At 40.2% G+C, this 14,566-nt stretch overlaps 1 protein-coding gene across 4 annotated transcripts in view; it reads left to right on the forward strand.

Annotated features, from left to right (window-relative positions):
* The window catches only part of TBL1XR1 (TBL1X receptor 1), a 103,881-nt gene that overhangs the window by 73,132 nt on the left and 16,183 nt on the right, over window positions 1-14,566 (forward strand). For all 4 annotated transcript variants that reach the window (XM_038146530.1, XM_038146533.1, XM_038146531.1 and 1 more), the window contains 2 exons: window positions 11,996-12,098; window positions 14,299-14,444. In XM_038146530.1, the coding sequence (XP_038002458.1) occupies window positions 12,041-12,098; window positions 14,299-14,444 (204 nt within the window). In that variant the 5' untranslated portion in view covers window positions 11,996-12,040. The remainder of the gene's footprint in view (window positions 1-11,995; window positions 12,099-14,298; window positions 14,445-14,566) is intronic.

Here is a 14,566-nt window from a genome sequence, read left to right on the forward strand (position 1 = left end):
CTGGGGCTGTGTTATGGCAGGCACAATCATCCAATCTCTGGGAATTTTTCCTTTACAGCAGTATAAATATGCCTTTAGACTTAAGCACTGATGAAGTATCAGAACTTGGCATTTATTCAAAGTTGTCCTTAGTGTGGGATAATTTGAGTTAGGCAAAATATTCAAATTTCTACAGGCAAGGAAAGAAGCTTGTTTTTGTTTTTCAGGGCTTTCTGTGAAAGAAAAGACTTGTCCTGATGATTCAGATATTGGAACAGTTCCCAGTAAAAAAAAAAAAAAAAAAAAGGTATATTGCAGGGTATGGAAAATCTGGTCAAGGAGGCTGATGGCACTGACAGTGTCATGTGCCTCTTCCATGCATTATAGGCATATCACATGCTGTTCTTAATATTCTGTCAAAAGACCCTTGATACATCTTCATTTTGAGGGGGAAAAAAAAAGCAGTTGCTGAAGGCAGAAGGGGGATCAGCTTAATGTCTAGGCAACTTTTGGAGGCACGAGTGAGTTTTTCATCAAATATATATATGCTTGAAGGGAAAAATCAATGCAACTTCTTACTGAACTTTGGGTATAGCTAATATAGATGAAGATGTCTCTGCCAAAATACACAGCACTAATACCTAGACAGTACAGATTTTGCTCATGAAAACCTCCACAGTCAGATTTAAGGTATGGTACAGAATGGGACATAGAGATGCAGAGATGGAATGTCTGCACTGAGGGTGGTTCCTGTAGCAGAAAATGAAAATTGTATAAATTAAGGGAAGAGATACTTACAGGCTTGGAAAACAATCTGTCCCTTGTTGCAGAGTTCCTGGGGCTGAGTTGTGTTTGTCAGAGCTGCCTGTGTGCCCACCAGGGTCTCGTGTTGTGAATTGAGTCTCCAGTCCCACTGTGGGACTGGACCGAGGGTCACTGCACCGCCCCTCTGGTCCCTTGGTTGTCACCTCACTGCCTCCTGCGCCCTGAAGGGACCATGAGGACAGAATGGTGGCCCAGGAATAATGCCCAGTCTTTACTTTTGTAACAGTAAAGCAGCACTCTGCCTTAATGACTGACCCCTGTGGCCCCTACCCCACCTCTGGCCACCTTTTCCAGGCTGTCTCAGGAACACCCTCCTCCCTCCCTCCTGCCTTGGCAGCTCTGAGATGTTGCTGTTGCTTTATTCCTCTGTTACTTCATGATAAATCACACCACTATTGCAGATTGACATACAGAGCAGGGAAAAAAGACATGGGAATTTTTACATCGGTCTCACATTGCTGATATTTTCAGTTGCAGATGGAGAATAGGATGAGCAGAGTGACGATGCTGTGTCACTGCCTAGGACAATGAATCAGGGCTGTCTGCAGCTGCAGTCACTCGTGTTCCTCAGCGGCCATGCCCAGTGTCTGTAGCAGGGCTGAGATCATGAGTATTCCTTCTGTAACATTTGATTTAAGTTTAACAAATAAGAGCTTTGCCTCTTTGAATACAAAAAATAATGTTCCTTGTTAACAGTTCATATTTTCTTGACTTGAAATTTCAATAAATTGCAACTAAAGGATCTTCTTGATGTCCTGTGGGGTTGTTAGGTTGGATTTTTTTTCCTTTTTCACCCCATTATGGTGTTCCCTCACAGGGGTTTTGTGTTTCATCCTTAATTTTTCAGAAACCCGGGACTCAGAGCAGTTACTGTTCAACAAGACATCTGCCTCAGGAAAAGAATTGGCAGCTTTTATGCATCACAAAGGAATTTCAGAAAAATTATTTATTCCCAAATTAGATTCTGCCAGAGTACATAATTCCAAAACTTCTTTTCTCATGGGAAAGGCATAAAAGGCTTAACTATGGGGAAATAAGCTGGGTTTATTTGTCTTTAGAATGGATCAAAGCCTCTTTAAGACCTGTTCTGTGCACTGAGCACCTCGTTACTGCCTCTGTCTTTTTCATATGTTTATATCCTCAACACTGCTGAAGCTGTACTGTGCCTGATAATCCCTGATGTTTTCTAAAATAATGTAGGGGTCAGGAAAAATGCTCACACACACACAGAGCATCCTTCCACTCCAGGAAATGCTTCTCCTGCTCCATTTATGTGGTCAGTATTATTTATGGAGTAGTTCTGTCAACTTTTTACACTGAAAATAATACCTGTACTTGCAAATAACTTTGTGGGTGCTTAAAAAGCTGAGATGAGAGTGTTCAGGCTCAGACCTGAGGGGCAGGGTAAAGGAGTGGATCCTTTGTTGGGAAAGGTTGTGTTCATCAGTCTGTGCCCAGACTGATCTGTGGCTTTCAGTTTTAATTTGGTTGTTCACTAGGGAAGAGGAATCAGTTCCCAAAGACCTGCAGAAATTTAATGTAATTACCCAAGTAATGATATCAACCTTAATAAAATCCAAAAATACAATGTTTTGGAAAAAAAAAAGCCTATTCCAGCACCATCAGGCAGAAGTGGCCACCAATGAGTGTTTCCAAACTTGGACTCCAGCAGAATTCACTCTATTCCAGCACCATCAGGCAGAAGTGGCCACCAATGAGTGTTTCCAAACTTGGACTCCAGCAGAATTCACTGCTCTCAATGCTGCTGGGCAGGGGCTGCTTGGATCCCTGCAGACTCAGCCTTGCAAGTCCCCATTCACACCTCAGAGCACAATTTGGAGTCTTTATTTTGCTGCTGGTTGTGCAGAAATTCTAGAAATTCTAGAAATTCTAGATGGCTTGAGCAAGGAGGTGCCCAGCTAACACGTTGTGATGAGCTGGAGGCAGCAGCTTGGGGCAAAGGGGAGGAGGAGCTGGTTGGCTCTGCAGACCTGCTCTGGTCCCAGTTTCTGCACCTGTTCAGGTGCTGGGAACTCAGAGCTGTGCTTGGTTACTCCCTCGAATTCTTGTTGTTATGGCAACATTAAAAAAACTTCCTTCTCAAGAGCGAGGGAACCCATGCTGGTAAATACACCGAAGTGCGTCAGACAATGGCCTTTCTCCTGCAGGCTGTTCAGGACATGACTCAGGGCACCAGGCTAAACAAACAAGGACAAATAAAATGAAAAGGGTTTACTTGGACTAGAAAACACTGTTGTTGATGATGAATTACTTTTTTTTTTTTTTCAACCAGCAGAATTTATTTGTGCAAAACGCTAGCAACTTGTGTCGTAATGGAAAAGTAATGAAACAAGGACATAGAAAAAGGAGTGACTGAAGGAGGCACAGATGAATGCTCTGGAAAGATGGGCTTAGGAGTGCAGAGTATGTGTAGGCAGTGCATGGTGAGGAGGTGAAAACCGGGGCAAATGTGTGGCCACAGGCTTGAGATCTGATGTCATATCAAGAGATGAAAGCTGGAAGATGGATCAGCAGCTTGAAAAGATAGCGAGGGCAGTGGGCAGAAGCTGCAAAAGGGTGACACTGCATGAAAAGGGAAGAGGAGCCCATGCAGCCATATGGAAAAACCCCAGTCAAGATAGGGCTGCTGTTGTAGGAGTGCAGAAATACCTTCCCACAGCTGCTTCTGGGAGCTACATCTGCTGTTTTATTACCAGCAGGTAGCAATGTAAATATTTTAATCATAACAAATAGAATCCATGCCAGGCTATACAATCACTAATCACCATTCCACAATAAGATTTACAGAACACACAAAACTCCCCCAAAAAACCACAGACAGCTGAGAACTGACTAATTACAGAAGTCTGCCCAAACTGCAGCAGTTTTCCATGAAGAAGTAAGTGCATTAGTTGGAGAATGAGTCTTGTTTTGTAAGCCATCAGCATCCAGCAGCAGCCTAGTGAAAAACTGTGTCACTGTTAGTGCACCAGTATCCATCAGCTCAAGCAATTGATGTAGATGTAATCACTGTCTCTAATAGAAATAAAGTCAGGGTAATGGAACATTGTCACAGGATCAATGTCTCCTGTTTTGAAAATAAACCCCCTCAGCTTTGCTTTTGCATTTATGTACCAGCAGGCGACCACATCATTCAATTCAATTGACACAGTCCCTTAGAGCCCTGAATGATCTATTGTGGGAACATCAGGAAGAACATATTGGAAAAAATGGAATGTTCCTGATCAGACTTACAGGCCACGTTATTTAGTGGGTTTTCTAGCAGTGAAAATGAGAATAAATCAAGTGAGAGCAGAAACTTAGCACAGTATGGAGATTTTTAGTCCCGTTTAGCTGTTAATTTCTACAGGTTCTTGATCAAAAAGATTGAACCACAGGAGTTGTGTTTATTTTCAGTGGTGGTGTTCACAAATAGAAAATCACTTTTGGACCTTGCCCCTCCCCTCTTTAGTCTCAGCAGAAGCCCTTGATGGGGCTTATTTTGACTGACTCAAGGGTTCCTCTCAATCTGTTATTTTCTCAAAATTTTTTTCACAGTTTGATCCAAGCGAGGTTTAATGGGTGTGCTCCCACATTCATCCATAATTAATTTCCTGCAAAGGCTTTAATGCGGCACAGGAGATCAGCAGCCGTATAGTTGCATACTTAAAACCAGGTGCATGCCAAAAAGGCATATAGAGGATTTTAAACAACGTTGCAGAAAAGGCTTTTTCCAGTTTTCACCTTTCTTGGACTTGATTCCAGCAGCTGTTCTGTGTCTAGATCCAGGCGGCATTAGCAGGCAGCTATTTTAGCACTTAGTAAAGCCATTGAACAATTTCACAAAGCCTTCTTGAGACAGGGTCTAAAAGTTTGATTGCAGAAGTCTGTCTTTATTGGAATTAGGTATTCCTGAAGGACTGTAACTCTGTCTAGAGGGACATCCTTCTAATGGCCTAAGAATGGAACCTGCAGAGCTTGTTTGATGTTACCACTGTTCCTGAGATGCCCCTCTAATAAGGTGATTTTCCCTTTTTGAGGGACAGATGGACAGATGTCTCTCCCTGGAGGGATGCCAAGCATTTGTGTGGTGCTTCCCTCTCCATTACAGAGATATATTTAGCAGACAGAGCCTGGAATTTGGACCTTGCAGGTCATCTTGAAGTAATCCATACTGGCCAAACCTACACCAGTGCTCCCTCAGGTGATTCTGCTAATTCTGGTCATCAATCGGGGCCAATCACTTTCTAATCAGTTTTACAGATGCCACATTTCCAGTTTCGTTGCCATGATCATCTGTCCAACTTGTGTGTGGGTAGGACAGTGTAACCCTGAAGGTCATCCCATCAAGCCACAGGTTCTTCCTTTCTAAAAATGCCTTTGGTCTGGATTAGACAATTGATCCAGGAGCATTTCATAATGTTTAGCTGTATTTCCTGGTGTGTTCTGATTATTATTCAAATATTGAAAGAGGATGGTGGTTTAATCTTTGAACGACTATGTCTGGACAGTTTTCACTTAATCCCAGTTTGTCTCCATCAGGGAACCTGAGCTCTGTGATTAAAAATCCTTCACCAAACAAGATGTATGGGCTTGGGATCTTGTGGGGAGTCACGGAGGGATGGCTTTCACGAAATCATCAAAAATGAGGCAGGACTTACTGCTGGAGGTTTTATTGCATGTTCTGAGCAGCTGAGTTTGGCTTTTACGTTGTAAAGGAACATATTTACATCTACAAAAGGATGTATCAGGGCTAGCTCCATTTCAGCAAGGTTGTAATTGTCATGCAGGAGAGTTGTGCCTTTAAAGAGATGTCACAGAATCACAGAATGATTGGCATTGGAAGGGACCTCTGGAGATCCTTTAGTCCATCTGTGTCTACTTTCATCGTTACCCAGAGAGTTGAAAAGTCTTTAAAATACTAATAAACAATATGTCTTTATTATTCTGATACAGGAAATAAGGAGAATCTTCCCCAAACATAATTTCTTCTGGTGTTGCATTGTAATAATGAGAAGAAAAAAAGGTTTTAAGAACATAAAGTGTTGAATAAAGTGTCAATACCAGAAATATCCCTGTGTCTTTGGTCAGCCTGGGGATTTACAAAATGTGGCTGCCAAGAATCACTGCAAGATGTCCTATAGCTGTCCAGGAAGATGTGTTTTCAACTCCAGAAAGCACAGAAGTTTGCAGCTCTGTAGCCATAGCTGTGGAAACACAGTACTGGATGTGCTGTCGCTTGTGTCTGTGCTGTCACATCCGGAATTCCAGCCTCCTGGGTCACCCAGCATGGGACTTTGGGGAGGAGATTTGGAGTTCAGTAATTAAATACTACTTTGCTCTAGGCAAAATCAACAAATGGGCTTCATCTGCAGCATATTTTGTAACTGTACTCAGGACTGGGCTGGATTTTTTGCATAAGTTGACAGTAACTTACTTTTAGCCATGGTTCTGGGTGATTTTGTGTTTTGTTGTGGGTTTTGTTTGTTTTTTATTTTTTTCCTTCTCTTCCCTTTCAGGGTTGTAATTCTTTTTCTTCAGAAGATTTCAGACTGGCTTTGTCATCTTGTATTCTTCATACTCTCAAATTGGCATGGAAAGGCAGAGACTGTTGCCATAAATTAGGTCACTAAAGCTGAAGTACAGAATACAAATATTTATCGCTTGAGCTAAGGAAGCCAATTCAGATGAGGAAAGGAAAAGTGGTTTTTTTTTTTTACTGTTTGGAAATTAAGCTATATTCCTGACGTTAAAAGCAAAGCAATAGAGTTAAACAATGAACATGAAAAGCATCTCTTGGTTTAAATTACTAGAAAGAAAATTAGCAAAGCCTGATGATATGAGAAATCAGTAAGAAGGTTCATAAGATAGAATTACAGATAATTTTTGTGCAAGTGCACATCTGACATATTATTAAATCTTAAACAAAAGGGCATTTAGCTAATAGAATTTGGAGGCACAGGTAAAAATGCAGAAAATGAGAGCACTATTTTGAGATATTACAGAAAACACTTGGGCATTTAACTTGAAAAAATGTTTTTCTTTTCATTCAGAATGTTAGAATTCCTAACTGCAGATCATCAGATAGTAGGAAAACTTTACTGAGGGTTCAATTGCACTGTGCCCAATACAATATTGACTGGCATCACTCAAGTGAAGATGTGAAAGAGCAAATAGGAGTGTATAGAGCGAGTAATTGGTACACTTGAAGAAAAGTCAAGCTTTTTTTTCTTTTTGCAGTGTGACAAAACGTTCATTTTGGTTGAAATTGGTATCTAATAAATTCTTACGCAAAAGGATGTACAACACGAGTTGTAGATTGCATGCTTGATGTAAAGGAACCACTAATTAATTTTATGAGTTTTCCTTTACAAAGCATTTCTAATGGGCTATGCAGAACTCTTCTTTGGATGTAAACTTAGGAATTTCCTCAGCCATTGGGGATGGTCCCACCATGTCTCGGAGAAAGCTTTAGTAGAACAGCAGCCACAAGGAACAGTGTTTTGTGGTTTAAATCTCCTGTTTTGTAACCTGTGGTAGCTTTAGTATCTGAATGAAATCCTGCTGAAACTTCACATATCCGGGAGTTTGGTCGGAGTGGCTGGATTGAAACAGCACCCTTTGCTCTTTTTATTTTAATCATCATGGCCATTAAAACCAAGAAATACTCTTAAGCAACAATTGATAAAATGTCTATGTGCACATATGCTAGCAAAATACTTGTCTGGATTTCTTGCAAAGGAGGAAAAAACAAAAGCTCTAATGGCAGTATTTCTGTTGGAGGGGTTTTATTGTTTCTGTTTTCCATGGATAAATGTAGCAGTCTATGTCTGAACATAAAGCATTCTTCAGAACTACCCAGAGCACTAGCTCCTCCCTTTAACATATCATTTTTGGTATCAAACTAATGATTGGTATGTTTTTGGGGAATTATTATTCACAGCAGCCTGTCAGGTTTTCTTGTTATCCTACCTATTGAGAATGTGTTGGATCCCAGCTACTACTGCAGAAATATCACTTTCTTAGGCTGTTATTTGATGATACAATAACTCTAATTGTAGTGTAACTTCAGTATGCATTATCAGATGGTGATTAAGAGAGACTCAGTAATAATCTGATGTATAAACTTTCTCTGCCAGTTCAGGTTTGTCTGAAAAAAAACCCCTAAACAACCAAAAAACCTATTAGGCCAGGAGCCATATCAAATGGCATCTGTTCTCCAGCATTTGGAATGAACCTGGACAAGGAGTACAAAGCTAGCACAAACATGTGGAGTGCAATAATGATTTGTCAGAAGCACAGCCAGGTTTGCACTGTTGGGCACTGATTAGACCTGGTGTTGGTGAGAGTGGAATTCAATCTCCTTTTTAATGGATTTTAGTTGTAAATTTTGCCTCAGGTATGAAATGTGTGAATGGTCCTCAGGGGACAGAGGTGCTGGGGTGAGATTTGTCCTTGTTTGTCTTGGGGCAGGCACAGAAACACAGACACACTTCTGCCAGGTTGGGAGCAAAGCCAGAGCTGGTGTTGTCTTGGGGATAAGAAACCTCCTTTTCTTTGAAAAAAGTAGCTTCCAAATGAATTTTTGTGTGATTCCTGGCATGGAATGAGTGGGTCAGTTTGTCTAAAGCACAGGTGTGTGTCTTGTCTGCTCCTGACCTGTTATTGAGTAAATCTCAAAGCTAGTATCTCTATAGACAATTGACTTTTATGGCTGATATGTGTTATGTCTGATAAATTTTGGGACTTCAGGGACTTTCTATAGTGGTCTTAAAAATTACCTGGGATATCTGGATGTTGTGCTCATTCTAACTGAGCAGTGGTGTTACAAACTACAGCCCATCCTCTGGGAAGGGAAATAAAACATGGGAAGAGGTCTGCTGAAATGGACTTTCTTTTGAGCAGGGAATATTGATCCTGGTGTGGTCCCATGAGCAATTTGAGCATCATTCATAAGCTCTCATGCCCATCCTTTTTTTGCCTGTCATGGAGTATTTTATTTATTTATTTAATCTTGGTTTAACCAGTGAGGAATCCACTTCACATGTGCTGTGCCTGCTCCAGGGTGCAAAACAAAAGTAGAGGCAAGTGGGAGAGATTTCCTTTAAAAGCATTATTGGATCTAAAACAGCAGCGTGGGTGCATCATACTTCACCATGTAATTCCACAGAATGTGTTGAGGAAGACCTGGAATGTTTGTAAGGGCAAGGAAAAAAAAGAGCCTCATCACATTTTTAGAATGGGTTTGGGACATAAAGATGCAAATATTTTAAGCTATTTTAATGGTCCCTATGCAAATTAGGCTACAAATTTAAGGCTGCTAGGAATTACATGTTAACTTCTTCGTTTTGTCTCATTTTTATGTGTCTCTTCAGTGATTTAATTTCTGCATATAAAATGAAGAGCAATATTAATATCTATTAAAGTGTCCAAAATGAGTAGTTGATTGCTTGTGGAAATAGTGAATCTGGGGGGAATTGGCCAGCATTGGTGAATTAGTTTTTTGAGGGTGGGGTACATTTGTACATGCATGGGTGCATTGTCACAAACAATGTGAGAGTTGGCAGTGTAAGCCTGCTGTTGATTCAGAATGTGTCAAAGGGAAATAATTATTGTATCCTCTTCTCCTGTATTTTCTCTATAACGTGACATTTTGCTTTGCGTTGGAAGGAAGGTGGCTTGCTGCTGCTTCTTCTTGTGACATTTCTTGTGTCCCTTGGCTGTGGGATGCTGTCCCCAGGCTCTGCCCGAGCCATGAGGCCTGGGATGGGGGAAACGCAGAAAAGCCCTTCCAGAAAGCATAAATGAGCACTGAAAACATGCACAAAGCAGTATTTTGGTAAAACACCGGAACCTTTTGTATCCTTTCCAATTTCAACCTCCCCATCAGGCAAACAGTGTTTATTGGGGCAGTTTCTGTGTTTTTCTGGTGGCCAGGGTGCCACAGCTGGTGCTGCAGTGCCACCTCCCGATGGCCAGGCAGGACCAGAGCTGCTTGTGCAAAACACTTGGAACCAGCCTTGATAAAATGAGACTCCTTTGATTCGGGTGGGGTGCAGAACACTTTTGACAGACAAGCAAAACGTTGTTGTTGTTTTTGTTTTGTTTTTTTTTTCCTTCAGCTACCCAGCTACATAACAGGTGAATTGATGTGGCACCTGCACGGTTCTGCTTTCAGGGGGGAGCCCTCTTTATATAAATAATTCAGGACCTCTCTGTGTGACAAATAGCACTTTCATCAGATTTCTGTGGTTTGATCTATCGTTTTTGGTGATGCAGCAAGATTTTGAAACTCAGTGACAGACCCATGAAACAAACACTGCCATTTGTGTGTGTGTGTACATAATGTAAAAAAACCTTCTTTATGAGTCTCTTTAAAGTTAATTACCTTCTCCTCTGAAGGAAAATATTGTTCCTCTTCCTACAGCATTTTTCTGTAAAAAACAGTCTTTAAGAAAGATAATTTGTATGGCAACAAAACTTAGCTAAATAAAATCAGTGTGTGTTTGATCCTGCATGTGGTGGAATTGGTTGCTAATGCATGAAATGGCTAAAAATGCCATTCATTTTACATCTGCTCAGTAAACAAGTCTTCAAAGTATTTAGTGGAGTTTGGCAGGGATGTCTTGTACCCCAGGTGTGGCTGGGGCTGTGGAGAGGTGGGCTAGGGCTGGTATCAGTGTACATTCCTGTACCAGTCGTGTTGCACTTACTAGAAGTCTGTCTTGGGGCAGCTTTTTCCTTTAGAAATGAAAAGGATTTAAGTAGAACTGCAATTTTATTTTTTTTCCTTAAGAAACTAAAGCCATCTCCCCCACAGCATGGCTGTGAGCTGGGTGACCACGTGCCTGGGACAGGTTTGGGGATGTCCACATGTGGTTTGAGGCAAAAAAAATCATTTTCATACCCAAGTTCATCCTTTAGCTCTTCTTGGGGGATTTAATTGGGTCTTGAATTCATCACTTCCCCACTGGAGCAGCAGTGGCAAGTGGCCTGTCTGTGCAGCCATGTGGCAGGAGCCCTGTTGCAGGAAAAGTCATTCTCTAGTACTTTTTAATATCAGATTCCAGGTAAAACTTTGTCAAATAGCAGTAGGAAGGTCACTTTGCCTTCTCAGACTCCAGTTCTGTAGGAGAAGCAATGGTGGTGGTCAGCTGGGTAAAAAACTGGGCAGGTTTGCTGGTGGAAAGTGCTGGACAGATAATTGGAACAGGAGGTGGACATTATTTCATAACATGTTCTGAAAGCTGATGTTTTCGCTTGTTTACTTGGAAAGGTCAGAGTTTTCAAACATTCAGACATCATGAGAATGTTCTCAAAAATTATACTTTTGAGTTAAAAAAAATACTGTATTCTGTCTCTTCATGTCTTAAAGATTCTTGTTGCCTCATATTTTCCAAGTTTATAATCAAAAGTATATATAGTCTGATACGTTATTTGTTTTGCTAAATATTTGCCATTAATAAAATCAAGAAAAAAATTGTGTGCGTGTGTAAATACATATATATCCCATCAATTTTTTGAAGCACTGATTGAAACCCTAGGGAAATATTACTAAAAATGGACTGTTTAAAGTTTGTTTCTAATGTCAAGAATTCCTTTTGCAAAGCCAAAAGGTATGGCTGAGATATTTTCTAATCTTTAATAAGATTAGTTGGGCTTGTTTGAACAGACACCGTGATGTAGCTCATACTGTTCTGTACCTCATCCTGTTCTGCACCTTTTCACTAGAGCAGGAATACCTGGAAACTGGAGTAGATGAGAATGTAACAGTTAAAACCTGCCTGGATGCCAGTGTGAAACCAAGTTTTTGGTCTTTGTTAACCAGGCAGAGCGAGACCCATGTTATAAGAAAGCAGTAATGTAGTATGGATGAAACTTGATTATTTTTTAAAAGCTGTGATAGGAGGCCTTTTTTAGTACTGGTATTAAACAGCAGAGTTCCCAGTCCATACCAACTTGCATCGTATGAGAATCCAGCCCATTAATATTTAATTTACTGACCTTTATTTTGTGGTGAGACAAATGACTTTTTAATGACTCCAGTAGACTTATTTGCATTATAAAATAAAGCCATTGTCCATGCTGCCAGGGAGCTACTTACTTTATAAATATAGCATTTGTTAGGAAATACCTATTAGGTACTAAAATATTTAATTGACCTACTTTTTTTTTTTATTATTATTTGCAGGGTTGTGTCCTTTGTTGTGACCTCATGGTTTAACTGGGAATAAAGATGAGTATAAGCAGTGATGAGGTTAACTTCCTGGTATATAGATACTTGCAAGAGTCAGGTGAGTTTTTACAATTCTGGTTATTAAACAATGCATAATTTATTTGATCTTCATCTGCAACTGGCTTTAGCAAACACAGGCTCATTTAATTATTTTGCCAGTAGGCATGGATTCTGTCTGAACCGTTTCTTAGTGTTTCTTCTCAACAAGAGAGTGAATTCCTGCCAAGTTACCTTCTGTAACTTAATCAGATTTAGTCATTTGGAGTCTTCAGATGGCAGTCAAGCAGCCAAGGACTCACTCGATTGCTAAAATGCATTTTCCTGGAGATCACTTCTCCACAGGGTGATGATGGCACTTTGCACCATTTTCTTCAGGGCTGCTTGAAGAAGAAAATAGAAAGATCAGCAAAATGCTGGTTTTTTTTCCTGTTGTTTTGGAGTGGTGATGCTCCTGCCTGCTGGTCTTGTGTAGTCGAATTGCTTGCCTGAACGTGACTGTGGGTGGGCAGATGTGGCTGTGCTTCAAAGGAAGAAGTGACAACTGTGACTATGACTTGTATCACTTGACTCTAAATAGAGATGAACAGATTTTTTACAGGAATAACCCTTGGGGTTCCCAAAAGCCTCCATCCCTCCAGGACCTTTTTTTTTTTTTTTTTTTTTTGGAGGATCTTGTCCTTCTGAGTAGCCAGAATCTCCTGCTTCTTAGGAGAAAGAGCAAAATACACTTGAATATTGTCAGACTTGAAAAGAAACCCTTTTCCTATCATATCCCTCCACACTGACTGTATCTGCACAACACAAGAATGCAGCAGTGCTCTCTTATTTTTAAAGCTTCCCCAGCCCAGTCAGATCAGCAGTTTGGGTTTGTGTTGCATGTTTGGGTTTCTAGATGCAGCCATATGGCTACAGGGAGTTTTGTGGTGGTGGTTATTCGTGAAGCTCTGTAAGAGACAACATCATCTTTTACTCACAACTGTGATATTGATTGCTTAACACAGCCTACGTTTAGAATGGGAAGATCTGACTGGAAGTCAGGGCATGCCCCAGTAAATGAACAAGTGATGATTGTCAGCTGGCAGGAGGGAATATGATCTCAGCAGTACATAAAAGAAGTCTGCATATTAAAGCAAAAATACACTTTTATCTTAAGACTGGAGTTTAAGAGATCAGCTTTAATGTGTATACATATATATATATAAAAGAAAATATACACATCTATTTCATATTTTACCTTGCTGTTTCAGTCGTTATTGATCGTAGTTTTTGTTTAGTGATTGCTGATGGGTGGCTTCAGGCTTGTTGGAAATGCATTTGACTGATGCAACATATATCCACTGCTCATGGACTTCCCAAATTGGGGAGAGAAGCACCAGAAGCAATGGTGGATGGCAGACTTTTACAGTTCCTACTTGTCAAAGGAAGCAAAACCTCATTTTTCTGCCTGAATTTACTGAAAACTACTACAAGCTCTTACTCCAGTTGCAGATTGCTTTTGTCATAGAAGCCAAACTTACAAAATTGCTTCATCTTCATTTGAAAGTTTGCAGGCAGCTCCTTGCTTACCTGACAGGGAAAAAGAAAAAAAAAATAGAGTGGTTAAAGAAAAAATGCCATGACAATAGTTAACTTGCTGAAACAGCTATTTTTCTCTAGCTTAAATTCACTTTTTCAAGGTGATCAGTTAAATAGCAAGCATTTACCATTGCTGCACCATAACATGTTTGCCACTTCTCAATCAGTGCACAGTGCTGATGTAGCTCTAAATGCCAGAGTGTATGCAGTTATGGCAGCACTGGACCATGAGCTGAATTCTGTTCACATGCAGATCCATTTAATTTTCATGGGTCTCAAATCAGTGAATGAAAATAGCTAGTGAGTCTTCTGTATTGGATATATATCTATTTTATTAAATACTACATATCATACAATACTTACATGTAGTTTGTGAATGTATGGATACATTTAAATGCTATGGTGAATTGTGTATTTTATGCTGACTTGTGCACAAATGTTTTGTCGTTGATACTGTAATTAATAATTGTTGTGTTTATATATGAACTTCACTTTTCTCTTTTTGTACACTTAAACTATGAGGGAACTGAGGTGTTTTGATAAGTTTTTGGTAGTTCAGAAGCATGCTATAGCACTATACTTTGTATCATTTGCTCAGGTGTTAAACAGAAGGTCCTACTGTGCTACAGTAAGCAGCATTGTCTATCTGTAAATCAATTCTGATGTCTTTGCCTTGTCTTTAGGGTTTTCCCATTCAGCATTTACCTTTGGTATAGAGAGCCATATCAGCCAGTCTAACATAAATGGTGCTCTGGTGCCACCAGCTGCTTTGATTTCCATCATCCAGAAAGGTCTGCAGTATGTAGAGGCAGAAGTCAGTATTAATGAGGTAAGGAGGCTTTGCCTGCAGGAGCATTGTGTCCCTGCTTGCAGTAAGTTTGAATGTTAGTATTTTTTCTTAACTTTCTTGTATCCTATTTACTTACTTTTACTTCAGATTCCTTACTGCTG

This window comes from Motacilla alba, chromosome 9 (assembly GCF_015832195.1).
Source record: "Motacilla alba alba isolate MOTALB_02 chromosome 9, Motacilla_alba_V1.0_pri, whole genome shotgun sequence".
Classification (NCBI taxonomy): Eukaryota; Metazoa; Chordata; class Aves; order Passeriformes; family Motacillidae; genus Motacilla; species Motacilla alba.